Source organism: Kogia breviceps, chromosome 18 (assembly GCF_026419965.1).
Source record: "Kogia breviceps isolate mKogBre1 chromosome 18, mKogBre1 haplotype 1, whole genome shotgun sequence".
Lineage (NCBI taxonomy): Eukaryota > Metazoa > Chordata > Mammalia > Artiodactyla > Physeteridae > Kogia > Kogia breviceps.
The window spans coordinates 46392518-46414093 of NC_081327.1; the positions used below are offsets into that span (position 1 = coordinate 46392518).

Consider the following 21576-nt stretch of genomic DNA (forward strand, 5'->3'; position numbering starts at 1 on the left):
CACAAGCTGAAATTAAGAGCTTCTTTCTAAGAGCCAAGTTTTGGATAAGGCCTGTGAAAGCAAGTTTCTCTGCGTGGAACAGCGCATCTCCCAGCGGTGCCCCCAGCAGGGCGCTCTCTGCCTCGGGATCCAGGGGCCCCAGCAGGGCTCACTGGCTCCTGGAGCCGCTCCCACCCGCACATCACCCTGCGTCTGCCTTCGCCTCGGCCGCCTGCCCAGGGGCCATGTTGGATTTTCATCGAACCTCGGCAGCGGCTGCGCCTCGGCCACCGTGCTCTCGCTGAGCCTTTCTGGCCTCAAGCCCTGGATTCTGACGGCTACTCTTCAGCCTCCCTCCAGCCGCCCAGGCTCCCCCCACCTCAGCTCCCGGCCCAGCCCCGCTTCCCCAAGGCTTCGTTTTCTTCTGAAGGGACCCACCTTCCCCCGACCCTCCCGAGGCGCGGCCCACAGCCTCACCACAGATCTCAACCCGTGACTCCACCTGTAGCATCCAGAGTGGCAAACACCTGCCCTCCCACTCACAGCTCCTCTTGCCTCTCGCACCTCAGGAGAATGCTTTGCATTTTTTAAATTTTATTTAAATGTAGACTATTAGTCAAATGATTGGAAAATCAGTAATGAAAAATAGTTTTTGAGGGTTTTCTCCTGGTGCAGAGAGAATACAGCACAGCCACGCTTGCCCTGCCAGGGGGACGGCACCCTCATGGGGCTGGTCAGCCCGAGGGATCACCTGAGGCCGTGTGGGTCAAGCGGTCTGCGAGCCCCCAGCCCGGCCCCGAACGTTGGGCCCCCCGGGCCACCAGCACGCTGAGGAACGACGGCCAGCCCCTCCCGGCCTGGGTTCCGGGGCCCAGCTCTGCTCGGGCTCCTTGGAGGAGGCACCGTCCCACATCCGGCCCCGCCATAAATATACACAGACCCCCGTACAGTCTGGGGCACCAGGCCCGGGTGGAGCTGGGGTCGCCTGTCCCCACGCCCGCGGCGCGGCGGCTCTCTGGGGCCCATCGCCACCCTCCTCCCCTTGCCCTCTGGCCGACGGCTCTCAGGCAGCTGCCAGCTGGCCCAGGACCCGGCGGAACTGCTGGGTGCTGTGGCCCAGCTCCTTGACCCTGTCCACCATGTCCTGGGCGGCGGCAGGCGACGGGTACTGGAGGGCGGCGGCCTTGGTGGTGGCCACGATGCCGCGCAGGAGGTCACACAGCAGGTTGCTGTAGTGGGTCACCTGGCTGCGGACGTCGGCCGCCTTAGCCTGCCGTGACAGTGTGTCCCCGATGAATACTAGCTTGTGGGCGCTGAGGATGACAAATTTGCTGTGGGCCACGAAGATCTTGGGGGGCTGGTTGGTGGCCACGGCGGTGAAGAAGGCGTCCACCGCGTTGGTGAGCGTGGTCAGGTTCGCCTCGCACTGCTCCAGGTAGAAGAGCAGCAGCTGCCGGTCCGAGGGCCCCAGGCCGCCCGTCCGGCCCGGGGCCAGGGGCTGGGCCGGCATCCAGGTGGCCAGGTCGTGGTCTATGGGCCGTGACACCTCCTGCTCCAGCCGTTCAAACTGCTTCAGCTGGGGAAGAGGGAGAACAGAGTGAAAACCATAGCCTCAGAGCAAAAGGGACAGAGAGGGGGCCCTTCTGGAAAGTGACAAAGCTCAGGCAGTGGGCAGGGGAGCAGGCCACCTCTGTCCTACTGGCCGAGCACAGATCCCGGGCCTGCCTTCTGGACAGTCTCCAAATAACTTTCCCACCAATCTCAAATAATTCCGTTTATAGAACGTTTTTGAAATGACAAAATGCTAGAAATGGGAACAGCTGAGCAGCGGCGGGGGGAGGGAAGGCAGTCTCTTGGTTTGGGTGCTGCTATCTAGCGACTTCAGATGCGATCACTGGGGGAAACTGGGAGGAGGGGACACAGCACTGCTTTGTACTTTCCTTCAAACTTTCTATGAATCCACAAATATTTCAAAATGAAAACTTAAAAATTTTTTTTTTCTCCTTAACATATGCAGTGTAAAAAGATTCAAAGACACCACGCAGAAAGAAAGATAGTTATCAACTGGAATCCCAGGGACCCAGAAATCTGTTAATCTCTGGTAAATCGTCTTTTAGAAATATACACTGAGGTACTTGCAGATGAAACGATGTAACATCTTCAAAATGATCGGGAGAGGGGGCTACATACACTGGATTAGTTGTGCTGAGAACGGCTGGGGCTGGGTGGTGAATGGTACCCGGGGTTCCTTTTCTCCAGTGGGTACCTGGGGGACTATTTTCTTCAATTTTATACATGTATTAAATTTCCCATAGTAAGAATTTTAAACAAAAGCAAAAAGGTCATGGTATTTGCAAATTTCAGAAAACAAATATTCACAGCCCAAACCGGTGAATATTCCTCAAAGATGTCTTCCTTTAAACAGGAATATTCCCACTTCCTTCATAATTAGAAAACCGGAAACACACAATATATAATATTTTATAGCCTACCTGTATCACCCAACAACGGGTCATTCATTTCCTATCAGTAAGAATGTATAAAGCATGTGGTAAAAGTTTCCACCAGCAGCAGCCCTGCCTAGCGGTGTGGACTGACACGTCCTCACCACAAGCTGGTTCTGACTGGGTCGCTGGGACCAGCCGTGCACACAGACTCAGGGACTCAGGAACTTGTCTAACCAAGGATTCAGGCTTTACTTTAATTAGCAAACCAGCCTGAAACTGTCCCTTCCTAGCACGTGAAACCCTCTTTCTTTCCCTCGTAGGCTACCTGGTGAAACTTGCTTGGCTCTCCTGTCCAGCGGGAGAATACACTCATTTTTGTTCTGTTTTACCTTCAGTGGGTCTTTTTCATTCTTTGACAAATTCTTGGTAGCTACACGATATTCTACTGTACAAATGCTCACACTGTATTCAACCAGTACTCTACTGTGAGGTATTTGGTGGTGGCTGCCAGGGGCTGTTTCCAGATTTTTCACTGATGCAGAAATGGAGTGACAAACGTCCCTGTCAGTGTATTTTATGTTCCTGTATTTTATTTGTACTTGATGTCCCTCGCTTAGGAACTCTAGATCTTTAGTTTCTCACTCACATTCCTTTTATTCCAGCTTCTAGTAATTTATCTAAGTGACTGACCAGATATGTGAAGAGATTTAGTCAGCAGAGCTTTGTTTACAAAAGTAGCTCTGGGAACAAACTAAATGTCCACCAACACGGGACTGGTTAAATAAATGCTGCAACAGTCCAGAGGAAGACAAAGAAGATAGAGCACATGCCCATTTCCTAAGTCAGTGGGGATTCCATACATATGTAACTATTAACATCTGTACCTTTATGGAACATGTGCTATGCGCCCAGCACCTCCTAAGCATTACATACTGTTTACTCATTTAATTTTCACATCAACCCCAAGACAGATGAAACTACGCTTCCCGCTTGACAGCTGGGGAAACGTGGCTTTGAAAAACGCACACCATGGTCCGGGTCTCAGAGTGAACCTGGTGGGCTCTCTACTACACCATCCTTCCCCATGCCCAGGGAAGGTGGGGTGAGGAAAACTTTCCGGGTGATATTTCTGTGTTTATTTTGTACTAGACTATATTTTAATTTTTTTAAATCTTCATGATCAAAATAAAACTCCCTTAAAAAAAGAAAATCCCGGACTCCCCTGATGGCGCAGTGGTTAAGAATCCGCCTGCCAATGCAGGGGACACGGGTTCGAGCCCTGGTCCAGGAAGATCCCACATGCCGCGGGGCAACTAAGCCCGTGCGCCACAACTACTGAGCCCACGTGCCACAACTACTAAAGCCTGTGAGCCACAACTACTGAGCCCATGTGCCACAGCTACTAAAGCCCACACGCCTAGAGCCCGTGTTCCGCAACAAGAGAGGCCACTGCAATAAGCCCGCACACCGCAACAAAGAGTAGCTCCCGTTCACTGCAACTAGAGAAAGCACGTGCACAGCAACGAAGACCCAACGCAGCCAAAAATAAGTAAGTAAATAAATAAATTTATTTTTTAAAAAAATCCCTCTCCTACTCTATGGAAACAAGCCAAAATATGAAGAAAATCCCATGTCCTTAGATAAACACAGTAGTATTATTTACAATAAGAAAAACTGGGTACAATGTAAACATTCAACCATAATAGATGTAGACTAACTTTAAAAACTACTCATGGGCTTCCCTGGTGGCGCAGTGGTTGAGAGTCCGCCTGCCGATGCAGGGGACACGGGTTCGTGCCCCGGTCCGGGAGAATCCCACATGCCGCGGAGCGGCTGGGCCCGTGAGCCATGGCCGCTGAGCCTGCGCGTCCGGAGCCTGCGCTCCACAACGGGAGAGGCCACAACAGTGAGAGGCCCGCGTACCGCAAAACAACAACAACAAAAACAACTTATGACGAATATTTAATGCCATGGAAACATCTTGAGATAAAAGCAGATGTAACTATTCACAAAGTATCATCTCAAACACGGACAGAGGCCCCTTCCAAGGCAGGAGCAAGACCGGAAACCAGCCCCAGAGCACGGTGACCACCCCTGAGAGTGAGTGGCTTCTTTTCCATCTTCACACTTTTTTGTGTGCGCTGAGATACCTAACCGTGATTACTCTGATAATAACCTAAACATAAATCCAACGAACACACGGAGACCGTCATGCAGCCGAGTAGGGACGGGCTGAGCAGGGAGGGTCCTGGGAGGCTCGGCTTAGGAGACAGATTCTTAGGGACGCCTGTGCTGGGAGAGTCTGGGGAACCTGAGTGTCCTCACCTGCTGCAGCTCCAGCTGGCCCTTCCCCTGCCGCATTATGTTGCCCTTTTCCAGCAACTCCTTCTGGGTCTTCTCAAACTCTTCCTTCCCCTGGAGGGTAGACACAAGGATGCAGCTGAGCCAGAAGCCCCCAGAGGCCCAGCGGGGTGCAGTGAGACCAGTGGCCACCAGGTGGCGCTGCAGCTGCACCCAGGCTCCCACTGTGGCCTCAGGCCCAGGGTGGGGGCAGCTTCCGGAGGAAGCGGCTCTCCCAGGCCTCCTTCATCTCCTGCTCCCGGGAAGAGGCTAGGCGGCACACTCCACACGGCCACGTCTATCTTCCCTGCCCCAGCTCCCATGGCAGGAATCACATCCAGGCCCCTCCCCTCAGCATACAGGGTCTGCCCACCCATCCCTGACCACTGGGCCTTGGCACCTGCTGGCTCTCAGCCCGGAGTGCCACTCACCGGGATGCCCAGTCAGCTGGCACCCTGGCCTCTGCTCAGAGGCCCACCCCACCCCACCTACCGACCACCTTGCCTGTTTCCCCCACACCTGCTACTATCTCTGTCTTTGCCTGTACTTCAGAATCCACCTCTCCAAATGCCTAACCTTGCAGGTGTTCAGGGCCCCTCCCTGGCTGGCACCGCAGGATCCCTGATGTCGGGGCCACATGGGTCCAAAGGCCTGAGACAGGCTGAGGATGGGCTTCCGGGGACCCCTGTGGCCTGGAAGGGCCAAGTGAGGAGCGCACAGGGCCTCACCAAGGCCTTGCTGGGGCCCACATCTTCCTTTGGCCACAAGAGCCCTCTGTGGGGGGGGAATCAGGGTGCCCACGACACGGCGGCAAAGGCAGAGCCCCGAGAGGACCCGGGGCACCTGGGTGGAGCGGGACCCACCTGCAGGTGGACGTAGTCGTAGTCCTCCATCCAGCCCCCCTCACCGTTCTCATACTGCCCGTCAGGCGAGTCCTGCGACGTGAACTTGGGGGGTGAGGGCAGGGGCCGGGACTGGATGCTGCTGGCCTTGTCGGTGGGGTTGGGGTGCAGGGGGCCACCCCCCTCAGGCCCTGGGACAGAGGCCTTGGTCCGTCTGAAGAGCAGCGAGGCGTTGCCATGCAAGAAGGAGGCCAGCTGCTTGACATCCTCGGGCACAGCCCGCGAGCAGGCCACCAGGCGGTCCAGGTCTTCGGGAGTGGCCCCCAGGACTCCCCGGCTACCGTCAAGGGCCTGACCGTGGGCCACCAGTGTCTGGTACACGTCCTCCATCTTCTGCAGTTGCCGGCTAAGCTTGGCATGCAGCGTGCGGTCCGAAGTGTGGGCGGCGTTGCCCACGGCGCTGCGGGCAAACTCCAGCAGCTCGTGGACGGCCCCGTGGACAGCGGCCACAGCAGCCCGCAGGTCCTGTGCCGGAGGCTCCTGATGCTCAGAGGTGCTGCGCCAGCCCCCACACCCGCCCGCACTGCCTGCCAGGTCCAAGAGGTGGGCCACAGTGGCGCTCACGCCCTGCTGCAGACGTGCCAGGGCCTCCACGGCCACCTCCAGCTCCAGGGGCTCACGGCCTGGCACCGCCGCCTCCAGGGAGGAGGCCGACTGGCTGCTGCGTGTGCTGCCCGTGCTGGAGGCCGACAGGCGCTTGGCGTCGGCTGGGGCCTCCCGCTCGGCGGCGGGGGGCACCGCGTACACACCGTCGTCGGCCACGCTGCCGTTGGCTGCCTCGGGAGGAAGAACCCGCTCGCGGGGCACGTCGTAGAGGGTGCCCGGGCCAGGCCGCCGCAAACCAGGGGGCACGTCGTAGAGGTCAGGAGCCGGGGGCGGCACGTCGTACACGTCCTCAGCTGGTGGCGAGTCCGGAGGGGGTGCGGCGAGCACCAGCGGGTGGCGGGTCGGGTCAAAGGGCTTGGCCTTGGCGAAGGCGGGGGGCACGTCATAGGTCTCCTCGCGCAGCAGTGTGCCGTCGGGCACGTCTTTGCTCACCGATGGGGGAACATCGTACACCTGGGGACCAAGAAGAGGTCAAGGCTGCCGGCCCATCTGCCCACCCGGGAGCCTACGGGCAGGACCCCGTCACACACACAGACACCGCCCAGCGTGCACATTTGTCATGGCTCTTATCCACGCAGGTTACGGTTGAGAGCCCGACTCTGGGGCCAGACCAGAGTTCGAAATCCTGGCCCCACTGCTTACTACCTGTGTGATCTAAGGCAAGTGACTCCACCTCTCTGTGCCTGTTTGCTCACCTATAAGATGGGAAAACTCCCTCACCGCTTTGTTGTGAGGATTACGGGAGCTAATTCACTGCGTGCCTGCAAACGCTCAGCGAGCGGTCAGCTATCACACCACTACCGCCGCTGCCATCAGCACCACCGTCACCTCCGTCACCCCCATCCCCACCCACGTGACCACCAGCATCACCATCACCACCACGTGCGTATTCTCTACTCTGTGGCAGGTACCTACCTGGCTGGGCTACGTGCAGGCTGTATTCAGGGTGACGACACCCTGGTTTGCCCAGGACGGTCCTGGTTTGCGCCTGATGCCCCCTCATAACTATCTCGTCATTCTCCTTTCACTCTCAGAAGTATCCTGGTTTGGATAACTCCTGTGGTCACCTTGCTGATATCCTGTGTGATCCTCTAAAAAACCTCCTGAAGAAGGCCTTCCAAGGGACCCTCTTACCGACAAGGAAGCTGAGTCTCAGAGGGGCTCAGTTTCCACCTCTGTCACAGAGCAAGTGAGGGGCAGAGCCAGGGTTTGGAGGCAGGTCTCTCGATGCCCCTGGCTCTGCTGACCCGAGTCCCCAGACCAGGGCACACACACACACTCACACCCAGAACCCCATGCACAGATCGGGCCTCAGCCTGTGAGGGCCCAGCATCCGCTAAATGCTTACCGCATGATGGTTGGACGGCGGCAGGCCCTTCTCCACACTGGGGGGCACGTCATACACGTCCAGCGATGGGTCCCGGCCATTGGGACCCTTGACAGCCATGGGGGGTGTGTCATATACCTGAGGGCAGAAAAGGTGCAGTAATACAAGTGCCAGGGCCACCTGAGGGGACAGAAAGAGCAGAAACCTACGGCTCTACCCCAGGACCACCCAGGCTGGGGCGAAGAAAGCCCAGCTCTCCATGCACCCCCCACCATGCCCACCGGCCCCAACACCTACCTCCTGGCCGTACTGGCTGGGAAGCAGCCCCCGAACAGGGGGCACGTCGTAGATGTCCTGGGGCCCCGGGGCCAGCAGGTGGCGTGGGATGTCGTACTCGTCCTGCTCGGGCTGGGGGCCCTCGAACACATAGCCTTGCCCCACGCGGGTGGACACCGCCACCTGGGGGCAGACAGCCAACCGTCACCACCGGCCCTGGAGAGATTCCACCGCCCCGTGAGGTGAGCAGGACATACGTAAGGGAGCTCCCCAAGGGGGGGCTCAGAAGCAAGGGTGTCGGCATCCCTTCGTATTCCCTGCCCTCTCTCTCTTCGGTGAAATACAGCACGTGGGGAATACAAGGACCCCCACTATTTGTTTGGAGCCGTCTGGTTCTGGCAGGAAACAGAAGTGGTCTCTACAGCTGAAAGACCCAGAAGGTTCCAGAGGAGAGAACATGTGGTCTGATGGAGGAGGGGCCACCCTTGACTGAGGTGCCCCTGCTAGATGGCACCTCCAGCTGCATCCTCCTCCGAGAGGCCTGCCCAGCAAGGGGTTGTCCCTACCACAGGACCCAGCAGCCGCCTTCAGGCTCCAGGACAGATGGAGGTGGCAGTGATGGGCTGTGCCCTCCTGGGCTGGACCCAGAGGAGGTGGCCTACAGGAGATCCTGACAGGGCTTGGGGGCTCCAAGCCCTGCCCTCCTCGTCCCCCCAGCGCTCTTGGGGAGATTCCTGAGAACGGGGCCATCCCTCGGGGCCGGCTCTCCCGCAAACGGAAGGATGGAGGCTGTTTTGGCAAGTTGTATGTGGGTGTGAGGGACTGACCAAGACCAGAACCGAGACTTGTATTCCCCACCGCAGCACACCCTCGGGGCCACGGGGACCACCCCTCACCTAACAGGATAAGGCCTTCGTGGGGGGATGTTGGCTCAGAGAGGAGGCCAGGCCCTCTCCTCCCTGGTGCCCCTCCCCTGTCCCGAGGTGCAGGGTGAGAGCCCGCACCGCTGGAAGGCAGTGTTGGGTGGGCAGCCTCCTTCCCTGTGGGCACCCGGCCCTGTGGGAGGGGTCAGCCCTGTAGGAGGGGCTGGCAGGATCTTCTAACCCGGCTCGGCGCACACCTCCTCCACAAGGCTCCTGGCTCAGCTCTTCTCTGACAAAAAGGCCTTTTGTTCCCTAATCAAACGGGAGGTCGGGGGCAGCGGTGACTCAGGCGCTCCCCACACACATCCCTGGGGACAGCAAAGGCGGAGGCGGGGCCGGCCCTGGGCTCACATCCCCAGAGCCCTGTGTCCCGGGCCTGGCGCAGCCCCCAGGACACCAACAGCCGGCTCTGCAGGCCCGTGGGCCCCGGAGGGCACGGGCTGTGTGCACGCACAGGGCACCCCAGGAGCAGCAACGACCCCGCTGAAGTGCAGGCACCATCACTTTCTGATCAGCCCAGGGCGCGGCGGAGCCTCCTGCTGACGCAGCCCCTGGTCGCCTCCCGGGCAGGCGGGCAGAGCGGGCTCCCTGTCAGCTGCTGGCGTGAGCGCCACCAGGGGGTGTTCCAGGCCCGCTGCACCCCACCCACGGCGTGTCTGGGAGTGGTGTTGGCGGCCCTTCCCAGACTCATTTCTCTCCTCAAGCCCCAGACTTGAGTCTCCTCCAGAGCTATTTTTAGACCCTGGAACCTGCCAACAGCAGGGGCGGGGGGGGGCGGTGGCTGGCGGGACGTGGCAGGTTGGCGGGGCCTTGAGGCAAGGCCTGAGGTGTCTCCAGGCCCCGCCGGCCCCAGAAGGCAGGTGGGGACCCAGCCCAGGACGAGGGGTATGTGACGAGGGGTGTGTGCCGCCCTCTCCACGCCCCGACGCTGGTGAGAGAGGGCGGGGCGCAGGCGGAAGGGTGCTGGGGCCGGACCCCAGGCCTGGGCCGCGGGCAGCTGGCCACTCACGCGGCTGAGTCAGTGACAGTAAGCAGCCATACCGGCCAACAGATGCTTTCTGTTAGAGAAAAAGGCAGGCAGCCACCAGCGGGGGAAAGCTCGTTAGGGAAACCAACTCCCCAGAGAGCCGCTGAGCCCGCTAATCACAGGCCACCCTACGCCACACCTGGGGCCCCATTAGCAGAACCTGGAGGCCCTGGGGCTGGGGGACAAAGCCAGAGTCTGGGAGGAGACACAGAGCCCAGCCCGAGACCCACAAGCTCTCCCCCACACACATCTCAAGGGTGCAGAAGACAGACGCGCAGAGGCAGGGAAAACGCGCACCATGCCCACTGCCAGACGCACGCGCGGACACACAGACCCAGGCAGGGCGGGCTCAGCGGGGCGCCTGTAGGAGTGAGAAGGAAGGCTGAAGGCTCCCAAGACCCCAGGGACGGGGCAGGCCGCCCGCTGCCTTCTGCCTCGGCCCCTGGCCACCTCCGGGCCGCCTGTCCGCCTGTCCCCCTTCTGCGTAATGGGCATCTCCCCTCGTGACCCGGGCCGGCTCTCTCTGTCACCGCCCCCCCCCCCCAGAGCCTCGGGTTCCTCCTCTAGAAAACGGAGCACCGCTGGGGATCCCGGGGGACGGAGGCACACGCCTGATGTGGGTCCCCTCCCTCCCAAGCTCCTGTCCTCCCAGAAGGAACAAGGCTGAGCTAAGCTGTGTCTCCCCCAGCCTGACCCAGTGCCACAGCTGTTCCTTCAGGCACAGCTGCAGCCCTGACCCAGAGCTCCCCCAAGAGTGACCTCACAAAACACCTCCTCCTCCGGGGGCCCCACGTGCTTCTGCCCCCAGCTCCCTAAAAGCATGACCCAGCCCCAAAGGGTGCTGACACCCGATGTGGCCCTGACCTCCCCCCGGCAGCCACACGGGCCCCCCTGCCCCAGGCTCCAGGAGGCTGACCCCTCCTGGCCACCAACCTTGTCACTCGCCCTCTGCTTTCCTGGACCCAAGGCCACACCCACCCACCCCACAGTCTTGGCAGGGTTTCTCCTCAGCAGAGCCAACCTCCAGCCCTGGAACCAGTGGCCTCAGTTGCCCAGGCTTCTGAAAGCACAGCCTGAAATGTGGGCACACATGCACGCTCCAAGACGTTTACGGCCTTACTGCCGTTAGAAATCGCCTGGAGCCTGCCCCCAGTAGAAGGGGCGACCCAGCAAAACCGGGGGTGGTCGTCACGATCACGCTCAGGGACCCAAAATGCTTCTGATATCTGATGTTGGATTTACAACCTCAAAATGCAAAAGTATGTGTACAAATCTGTGAAAAATGAATACGGAACCCGCTAGACAAAACATGCTGAAATCCCCCAGCCATCCCCTCTTGACTGGGGAAGCTCATCTCCAGGCCTTCTCATACATTACACATTCCTGTGACAAGCAAGCACACTTTCACGGACGATAAAATAAAAGCAGCCGCAATCGAGACTGTCCAGGCCAGGAGCCATGAGGCTTCTCAGGGGAGGGCAACCAGGTCCCAGCACACAGAGCTTTCCTCCTGGGGCCATCAGCCCGGTCTGGGTCCTCAGGGACACAGGGCCTAGGCAATCCCACCAGTGGGCATGTGCAGAGCACTCACCAGCCAGGTGAGCCCAGAAGCAGCCTGAGAGCAAGCCCCTCGTATGGGAGGGAAACAGTACCAATGGCCAAAACGTGGGCTCAAATCCACAGCCCGGAGTAAAGGCCTCACTGCTGCTTCCTGGGCCACGGGGCTTCCACTGCCTGTCCTGGCCTTGGAGCTGCACACAAACAAGCTTGCCTGGACTCGGGAAAGGAGAGGATGGAGAGGGGAAGGGCACGCCTCCCTGGGGAGTGTGCAGAATGCGAGCTGCGTGTGGGCACGGGTGCCGAGGGATGGCCTATGGCCTGGCCCGAGGCTTACCACCGGTCACTCCTCCCCCCCAAAAGCCATCTTGGGAGCAGCCCAGTCTGGGCTATGCCAGTCCAGCATGGCTCACTTCTGCCACTGGCCTGTCTCTGGCCAGGCGGTTGAAGGAGCAGGTAGGGAAGTGGAGCCAGTGAGCCAGAGTCCCCTGGTGGCCAGTGTCCACGGAGTCCCACCCTGAGCCAGCCAATGGCCTGTACCCAGGTCTCCTGCTCCAAGCTCTGCCTGTGGCGGGGCAGGGCAACACTGCATGCTGAACCGCTGCCCAGCTGGCACGTGAGCCCTGGGCCGGCTCTGAGGAGAGGCTCAGCGCCGCGCGGTGAGTGTCCTCGGACACCGGCTGCTCTACACTAGACATGGCACACTCCGGTCCTGCCTCCTTCCTAGGCAGACAGCCCTGGGTGTGACGGCACATACGCAGGTCTGCGTGGAGCTGAGGTGCTGGGCTCAGAGCCTCGCCCCCGGCCCAGCCTCCCACTGGCAACAGCCCACAAGGGACTTGAACGAGAGCCCCTTTCACAGCGACCCTACAATCCCGCAGGCAGTGTCCTCCCCGTGGTCTAGGAGTCACGAGCAGGTCACCCTGCAGGTGCCCACAACCCACCGACATAGCCCAGGAGAGGAGAGCGTTGGGTGCGTCTGGATCTAGATGTGCTGCACCCACAGGGGGACCGTGGGAACCCCTGGGCACGCGTTGGCTGGCCTCTCCCCCTTCGTCCCCTCCTCCCTTCTCTGCCGGCTGGAACTCACGCGGCCACTGTCCTGGCCCGCGAGCCCCGGGACGAGGTGGCAGAGCAACAGACGGCGGGCCTGCCCTCCGCCACCGATGCTCCAGGAGGAGCCACAGGCTCGGACAGTCTCGGAGGTGCCCACCAGCGCCACGCCACTCCCCCCCAGCCGCGCTCTGTGAGACAGAAACGACACTGTCATCCAGCCCGTTCTTCTGGGTTTCCAGCCGCTCTGGCCCAGCTGCAGCCCTGGGCCCCATACTCCATTTCTCCCCTTCAGGTGCCTCCCAGCTCCCCTTTCCCGGGCTCCCTGCACCCTCCCCTCTGGGCAGCGTGGCTTCAGCAGGACATGGTTGGGCAGGCCACTCCTACCCAACACCCTCCGCCCTCAGGAAGGTTCCAGGCCCCTGGGGGTCCGTTCCCAGCTGCTGCTCAGGCCTCCGTGGTCAGGCCCCACCTGCCACAACAGTCTTTGACAGGCTGTGTCCTCTGCTGCCGACACCCTTCCACTGGGGCTTGTCAGCTAAAGGCCACCTCATGGTCCAAGGCCAGCTCGATGTCTCCTCCCGGGCTGCTCACACCCACGTCAGCAGACATATCAACACATTCCCCAGACGCTCACCTCCCACCTCGACCCCAGACCAAACACGGAGCCGCCGCTGGAGCCCCGGAGGTCCCAAGCAAGGGTGCCTGGCTGGGCCCTGCTGCATCCAAAAATTGGGCCCGGCCAAAACCCACCAGGAGGGCTGCCTGGCCACCCAGGGAGGCCTTACCTTGGCTGGTGGCTTCGTCCCCTCCCAGCTCCGCGCATCCATGGATGGGGGGACCTGGTAGATGTCGTGTCCTATCCCAGCGGAAGGCGGCACCTGGTAGATGTCCTGGGCAGGGCTGCCAGGCCCCGGGGGCACCTGGTAAAGGTCTGGGGCTGGGCTGGGAAACGGGTGATGGGGCATCTGCTTGGAGAACGTGGCTGTCTGCTTGGCCGGGGGAGACTGGAACTGGGGGCCGGGCCCAGGGCCTTGGTAGAGGCCTTGCTGAGTCTTGCTGGGGGTGGGCACCAGGTAGACACTGTCCGGCTGGGGCTGGTACGTGGCAGGCAGCATGGGTGTGTACTGGGCTGCTGGGGCGTGGAGGCTGGGCTGAGGCTGGGCCGAGCTGGCGGGCGGGCCGGGGCCGGGCCCCACGGGCTTCTTGTCATGCATGCCCACCAGGATCTTGAGGCGGTTCCCGGGCACGATGCCTTGGCGCCCGTGCAGCGAGCAGAGCCACCAGCCATCTAGGCCCTGCGTGTCGCGCTCCAGCACCGTCATGATGTCGCCCTTGCGGAAGGAGAGCTCATCTGGGGACTCGGCCACATTGTCGTAGAGGGCTTTGGCCAGCACGTTCTGGGGGAAGAGGACACAGGTGGGCGTGAGGGCAGGAGGACGTGCGCTGCGGGCTCGGTGTCCCGCCCAGCTCCCGCCCCCTCCAGGGCTGGGGAGGCACCTGACCTTGGCACCGAGAAAGGAACGAAGTAGGGTCTGGCGAGATCTCCGCGCCTCTGGCCCCGCTGCCCCTGGCGAAAAGCCCCAGCTGATCCCGGCAGTTTTTCAAATGAGCCTGGGTAGTGTCTCAAAATCCTCCTGACCACAGCCATCACCTGCACTCCAGGATGGCACTCAAGATACTCTACAAAATACTCCCGGAGTCACGCTATAAGCTGGACCTAACACTGGGGAGGGCAGCGATAATGACAATAATGGCTGCCACGTCCTGGGGAGAAAACAGGACGCACACCCTCCCTGCTTCAACTCAGCTCCCCGCTGCCCCACCAGTGCAATCAGCCAGGAGGAAAAGACCCGAGAGTGGCAAGGGGACACAGAGGGACAGAACAGTCATCATCTGCAGACCATATGTCATCTACGTACAGATTCCAACAAACGAGCAGAATCAACAGTGCTGAGGAGGGAGGGAACCTCACAGAAAAGACGTCACCAGATAACAGAAACTACAAGTTATCGGGGAGTTAATCAAGCAAAGACTCCAGAGGAGAAAATCTAACAGTTGGGCCAAGCTTACTTAATAAGTTACAACTGCAATAAAAATGACAGCCGAACTTTTTTTTGGGGGGGGGAGAGTAATTCAACCAAAGGAAAAAAATCCTTTTAGAATTAAGCGGAAGAACAGAGGTCCACAAATAAACAGGTCAATTCTGAAAATGAAATGCAAAGAGGCACTTCCTTCCTGCCTGGGGACAGGCCACAACTCCAACCCGTAAGCGGGACAGGGAGCAGCGGCCGGGAACCACGCTGCGATGAGGAGGGCGGGGCTGTAACCGAGATGCTACTAGGAAAACTCACTCACCATCGGAAGGAAAGTCAATTTGGACACTTTGCCTCATGTTATAAACAAAGGGCAATCAAACACCTAAATGTGAAAGTTATAACCTTAGAGCTGATAAAAGAAAAGAACTGTGGGAGAACATCTCTGTGACCTTGAGGTGGAAAAAATTTATAAACAAAACCCTAGGAAAAAAGACCACAAAAAGCACAAAACGTAAGGTAACAACAACAGAAACAAAGAGATGGATTCAACCTCATCAAAGTGAATGGTTTCAATTGGGTGGGGGAACAACAGAAAGCTGACAGGGTGACAGGCCACCAAATGACAAGAGTCACTGATCTAGAATCTGGAGGTTGTCCTACAAACAAGCAAGGAAAAGACAAGAACACCAACAGAAAACCAATAAAATATGAAGAGTTTTCTGAAGGGGAAACCAGAATGGCCAAGACGGCCACAAAGGACGTTCAGGGATCCAGCCAGCAAAGCGGGACAGACCTGTGACTCTGCTCTGTGCTCCAGCAGGTGCCCAGGTGTCCGGTAAGGAACAGCAGCCACACCCTCGCGAGTTAGAGGAACAAACAGGAGATCTACAGCCCAGAACGCTTAACGTAAATGTTACGAATACCTACAAAAGGACTCTATGTATTTTTCACAGACACTTGTCCAAGGACAGATTGCAGACACATTACATTTGCATGGGTGCTTCTGGAAGAGGGACGGGAATGAGACAGGCATCAGGAATAAATGGGGAGAATAAAGCAAAACAAGGAAGCAGTCCCATACAGACTGAGGACGGCCACAGGACAGCACCCCACGCCCAGCCCTGCTCTTTACTCCTGTAATTCTCCTGTTAATTCTCACAGGCACCCCAGAACTGCTGCTATGGGCTCCGTGAGTCAGCAAACCCTCCTGGAGCCGGGACACACGCTCCGTGCAGAGGCCCAGTAGCCCAGCAGCCTGTGCAGGCCTTGGCGAGGCTGTGGGGACAGACACGAGGACCCCAGCATTGGCAGGCACTGTGCTGGCAGGCCCAGGACCTCACCGGGGACAGAGAACCAGGTGGAGAGCCCCCCGCCCCCCGTTTTCAGTCCTTGGCATCTGCTGCTTGAGTGGGTGAGGGCTCAGCCTGGGCCCAGAGATATCACAAGGGGGCCCCAGCCAGAGGGCCAAGGTCAGTCCAGCAGACAGAAGGCAGGAGTGAAGCAGGAGCCTGGGTGGGAAGGCCAGGCCTGTGGAGAGGACAGTGCCAGGCCAGCTGGGCACCGGCCCCACCGGCCAGGCCTCAGCTCTGGTCGCCCTCCTCTGAGTCTCCTGGGGACTGAAGATGCAGAGCCTGGTCTAGATCTGACTCGGAAATGGGCCCTGGGTTCGGACCACCCTTCCCACGTGGGCCTGGGTCTCATCCCCTGGATTCCAACTGGGGGCAGAGAGAAGTTGGGGTGAGGCCTCACCCAAGTCTAGGAGGGCCCACCTCCACACCAGCATCAGGGGCCAGAAGGAGCCCCTCTGAGCTCCGTCTCCCCTGCCCATCACAGTGAGAATTAGGGAAGAGGTTGGAACACCGTCAAGGGGGACGGCAGCCCACGGGGGAAGCCTGGGCAGGCAGGGCGTGCTCCAGGCCCAGGACTGCACGCTCAGACTCGGGGGAGAACTGGCGGGAAACCCACTCCTCCAGAGCAGCTCAGAAGGAGCCAGAGGCCAGAAAGCTGGGAGCCAAGAGGGACAAGGCCCAGGGGAGAAGCCAGCCCAGGCAGGCAGCGCACAGAGAGCAGAGCACGTGAATTCACCCTGCACCAAGGTGAGCGCCAGGGCAAGGGCCCTGGGAACTGCTGGCGGTGCCAACACTGTCCACACCACGGTTAGGACAGTTATCAGTGCACTGAGGCATACATGAGTCCTCAATAAAATGTCACTTGAACTTAAAAAAATGGGGAGAGGGTAATGTTTGAGACAATGGGGGATGGTTTTTCTTCCTGTTTTTCAGAAATTTTCAATTTGTATTTAACGAGCATTTCTTGGTTTGGGGGTTGAAAAAATATACTCCCTGAAAAAGAAAACAGTGGACTACCTCCTCGGCTCCAAGGCAGGATGCGACGGACAAGGCCGAAGCAGGTCAGAGGCCAAAGCCCCGGGAGGAGCAGATGGGGCGGGGGCTGCCCTGCTGCCCACTGGACTCATGGGTCCCATCCCCAGGCTGCCTGCAGGAAAAGCAAGTTTCCTAAATATGGTCTGCAGCCTGCTCAAGGAATCACACCCCGTCGGGGGGGCGGGACACCCAACCCACCCTCCCCCAATGACCCCAGAACACAGAGCCACCCCTCTGGGTCCCCTCAGCCCCTGCCCTGGTGACCACAGGAAGTGCCAGCAGAGTGAGTCACAGGAAAATTCCCCTCCCGCCTAGTCAAAGGGGGCAGGGTGCAGACAGAGGGGAATGCCCCTCAGAGGCCCCTCACCTCTTAGAGGAGGGCAGCCCATGGAAGGCTGGCAGAGGAGTTTCGGCCAGGCCCTGCTGGGCAGGGCTGGGCTCTCAGGGAGGCTGGAGAGCTCTGCCAAGGGCAAGGTCCAGAGGGAGGGGGAAGGGGGTGGAGGGAGGGTCCCCTGGACCCAGGAGAGCTGCCCAGGGAGCTACTGGGGCCTCCCGCGCCCAGGGTGGCCAGCTCTCACCTCCTGGGTATGAGCTCGATAAGCAGTCAAGGCCAATTCCGACTGCAACTGTATAGTCTGGGGCGGCCGGAGCCAGGCTGGGAAGCACCTCTCAGGGTGGGCACGTGGCACCAGGCGCCTGGCACCAGGAGCTCCTCTGCCTGCGTCAGCTGGTGCCCCTTTCCCCACCCCACCCCCCCGAGCCCCAGAGGCAGGCTCTCCGCAGTCCTGGGCACTGCTGGCGCCGCAGCGCTCCAGCTGGCCAAGCACCCGCCCCTTTGGGCCCCTAAGCCTCTCCAGCTGCTCCTGACACACTCCTCCCTCCTCCTCCCTCCAGTGCTGAGCAGCAGCTAAGACCAGACCTGGGCCTGGCTCTCCCTCTCACTGCTGGGGACCTTGGGCAAGTCCCTTAGCCTCTGGGTAGATCCCTTGTGTTCAGGTGACCATCCTGGTTTCATAGGGAAGTTCTTTTGTTTAATAAAGGATTCACCTGGCATCTGCCCTCTGCCAGGTGCTGGGCCAGGCCCTGCAAGACGGTGCAAGCCTAGGTCGCCCAGGCCCTTGTCTGCACAGGGCTTGCATCCCAGCAGGGCAGGCAGGCACAAAACGATTTGCCAGGACAGGGGGAAATGTGGCATGTGCAACAGGGCCACTACACATAGGATGGTCAGAGGTGGCCTTCCCCAAGGAGGACATTTCAGGTGACTCATGAAGAACAAAAACTAGGCGACCATGAAACCAGCCAGGGAAGGGCATGTGGGCAGAGGGCAGGCATGAGCCCAGACGCTGAACTACGGAAAGGCTGGAGGGGAGACAGGACTGTGGCCCTGGACTGGCAGGCAGGCTGGGGCCAGTCACACTGCGGGATGCCTTGGGATGCTGCAGGGAGAGCTCAGTCAATGCCATCCAAATGGTGCATGCCATGGCAGAAGAAGGCAAAACCCACACCACCTGAGCATTCCTGCTCTGGACATGCTCCCCAGGACCCAGTGTCTTGTCCCAGCTTGGAAGAGGGGCCCAGTCTGCACAGGACCTGGCTTTCCAGCCTTCCTCACTGTTGGGCCAATCAAGGGCTTCCCCCAGGCTCACAAGAGGACAGACCTGTGACCTCTGGGAGGGGCACACCACCAGGGCACCGTCGCAGTCCAGGACAACTCTGCCAGCCATCTGGGTCCAAGGCACCACGGAGACTGCTGCTAACTCGCCCGAGTCTCTGGCCACCTCACCCGCGACCCTAGGAAACCTCTCGCTGTGTCCGACTCCTCCTTCAGGACGTGACTTGGGTGTCGCTGCCCCCCCGCCCCCCGGCCAGGAAAGCTCCCACGTCCCTCCCCGGGCACCCATACCTCACTGCCCCCACCTCGAAGTGCTGATCAACACCTCTTGTTACTGCCCACTTCGTGCCCCCAATCCGGGTGCCCAGAATGGGAGGGGACTGTCTGCTCCAGCATGGAACGCCCCTCCACCGCACATGCACGCCAGGCCTGGCCCAGAGCAGGGCTGAGCGTGGGGCTGCTGGATGGGCGGGTTCAGGCAAAAGCCCCCCTTGCGGAAGGTGGTGCCCTGCCCTCCCTGGGAGCCGTGCGGCCGCGCCTGAGAAAGCCAGGAAGGCCCTTTGGGGCTCACTCACCCCAGAGGGAGGGGACACAGGAGAGCCCCCTGCCCGATGCCAACACTCCCCGGGCAGCAGCCTGCCAGTCAGGCCCGCCCAGAACAACACCCTGCTTGTTGCACATGGGAGCTGAGAGGGCTGCCCCACCGGCCCTGCCTGGTCTGAGAATGGCCCTCATTGTGTGCGCCAGACTCACCCGGGCCCTCAGACACGGAGCAGCTGGGCCTTGGCCACCAATGGGCACGTGTCAGCGGCCATCTGACGGGTTTTCCCTCAGCCTGCTGCCCCAGAGAGCCCCGGATGTGCTCTGGGTATCCCCAAACCCCGACTCTGCGGGACGGTGCTACCCGGCGGTGGGGAGACTGACACGTTCACAGTGATGACGGCAATGCCGGCAGTGAGAAGCGGGGCTCTTCTATGCACCTCAATTATCTCTTTCAACCCTGTGAGACACTGTGATTGCCTCCACCTACGGATGGAGGGACTGAAGTGCACAACAGTCACCTGACTCGCCAGGGTCATGGTCAGGAAGTGGCAGAGGCAGATCTGCTGTATGAAAAGTGCAGCTGGGTGGCTCCCAGGGTACTGCTTAGCTCCACGGAAGCCAGGAGTGGAAATTTCACAGGGCTTTTCCATCCCTCTCTGTCCCCCACCCCGACACACACCCCAGCCCCAGGCACAGAGCCCCCCCCACAGCAGTCACTAGGGAAACTCTAGTTCTCTTCATACAAAGAACCATCTCAAACCTGAGCCAAGTTTATTTCTGGGGTATTCTGGTTGCTTGTCCCAAGGAGCCCCCGTGGCCACTGGATACAGGCCCAACGTACGTGTGCCCAAGTGGCAGTCTACACCCACAACCTCTGCTCACTTGTGCCCTGGGAGTCCCGCCGGAGGGGCAGCAGCTACGGGCCCACTGGCCAGGGTCCTGATAATCCTCCGCTCCGCCTCCCGGCTGCAATGGGGTGGGAGGGCAGTGCCTCTTCCCTTCCCAGACGGCCCCACACCCTCATCCTGGGCGGAACTCCACAACAGCCGGCCTTGGCATCACCCTCCCCGTAATTCTCCCAGGACAACTGAGTGACCAGGGTCTGGGCTCAAGTCCTCAGTGCTCAGCGTGACAAGCGTGGATGAGCCCCCCATTCCAGAGCCACTCCAACTCCAAGGGGACAAGGGGAGCGTGGCTCCTTCCCTGCCTGCCTTGGCAGTGCCTGAGGCTCAGAGGACAGAGCAGGGGCCGTATATGGGTCCTCAGCCCCATGCCTGACACTCAGCACCCAGAGGACAGGTCTACAGAACAAAGGACTAAAAACCCACCTGTGGGTGGCCACCGCCAGCAGCTCCCTCAGACAGTCAGGAGACCCAAGCTGGCCTTGGCTACAGTGGCAAGAGCAGATGTCTTTGTGCCCAGCTCTTGGGTCGAAGCAGGCCCCTGGCCCCACTCCTGCCAGGGCATCCCAGGCACTGTCCCTGCGAGGCTGGGCAGAGGAAGAGAGGTGGCATGGGGAGGGGGCCCTCCTACTGCAGGACATGGCATCTGCAGCCCCCAACACACCTCGGATGGTGGGAACAGGTGGGCCTGGGGCCAGGGCACCAAGGAGCCCATGTGGGTGGCATGAGAGTGGAGCCCTCCACCCTCCAGCCCACCCCAACTTCTGACAGCTTGGGAGTGGTCCTCAACCCCTTAGAACCGTCACCACTGCCACCCAGCCCAGGGAACCGACCTAGGCTGGCAGACCCCAGACATGTTTGAGTAGACCGGCTTGTCCAGTCTTGGGATTTGCTCTCTCAGCAGAGGGCCCAGCATGAGGCTGACCTTCACTTCAGGGACAGCACCAGGCCCTGGTAACCCACCGTGGCCAGCCCCAGATATGCCACTGGAGGGGCAGAGGCAGAAGCCCAGGTGGGACAGCAGGGACTTCACTCTTTACGAAGCCTCAGTTTCCCCACCTGGACATCTAAAGCCTCCTCAGCTCTGCCCCCCTCCAGCCCCAAATGATAACTTTCAGCAGCCCTTAGAGCAGCACCATCTGCTTCCGCAGGGATGGAGGAGGACCCACTGGCACAAAAAGCAGGGTTCTCCAGCTCAAAAAAAAGCACCAAGCCCCTGACTTCAGGATGCGCAATGGAAATAGGGGACTGAGACGGGGCCCGCCCCCTCCACGCTCTGAGCTCCTTCCATGGCAGGCTGGTACTCTGCCCCACTCCTCACTCAGAGGTGGGAGGAAATTAGCACAATGAGACAGAGATGGAGTCAGGGCCTCTCCCCTGTGCTAGAGGGCCCAGCCTGACCCCTGGAGGGAGGCCACTCTGTAGCCCCTTATTTGGGGGCCTTAAGGATCCAGAGGAGAAGGAATTTGGCCAGCGTCTGCTGGAGAACGACCCTGTCCCGCCTGACCCTACACCCTGCCCTCCAAGCATGACTCTAACACTGCTCCTCCCCCTTCCACCTGCTGGCTGGTTCTGGCTACCCCAACTGGCTGTGGGCTCCTGGGGGAGGGTGGAGGGAGTTCTCCAGGCCTGAGAGACAAAGGGTGGTGGGATCTCCTA

At 60.0% G+C, this 21576-nt stretch overlaps 1 protein-coding gene across 6 annotated transcripts in view; it reads right to left on the bottom strand.

Annotated features, from left to right (window-relative positions):
• Window positions 1–556: 556 nt before the first annotated feature.
• The window catches only part of BCAR1 (BCAR1 scaffold protein, Cas family member), a 35964-nt gene continuing 14944 nt past the window's right edge, over window positions 557–21576 (bottom strand). For 4 of the 6 annotated variants that reach the window (XM_059043731.2, XM_067020124.1, XM_067020122.1 and 1 more), the window contains exons 2-7: window positions 13226–13837; window positions 7899–8060; window positions 7623–7739; window positions 5630–6727; window positions 4752–4841; window positions 557–1555 (exon numbers count right to left, since the gene is read on the bottom strand). In XM_059043731.2, the coding sequence (XP_058899714.1) occupies window positions 1043–1555; window positions 4752–4841; window positions 5630–6727; window positions 7623–7739; window positions 7899–8060; window positions 13226–13837 (2592 nt within the window). In that variant the 3' untranslated portion in view covers window positions 557–1042. Of the gene's footprint in view, window positions 1556–4751; window positions 4842–5629; window positions 6728–7622; window positions 7740–7898; window positions 8061–13225; window positions 13838–15269; window positions 15362–20343; window positions 20505–21576 lie in introns of all 6 variants that reach the window. The other 2 variants (XM_067020121.1, XM_067020123.1) reach the window with 2 other exon arrangements.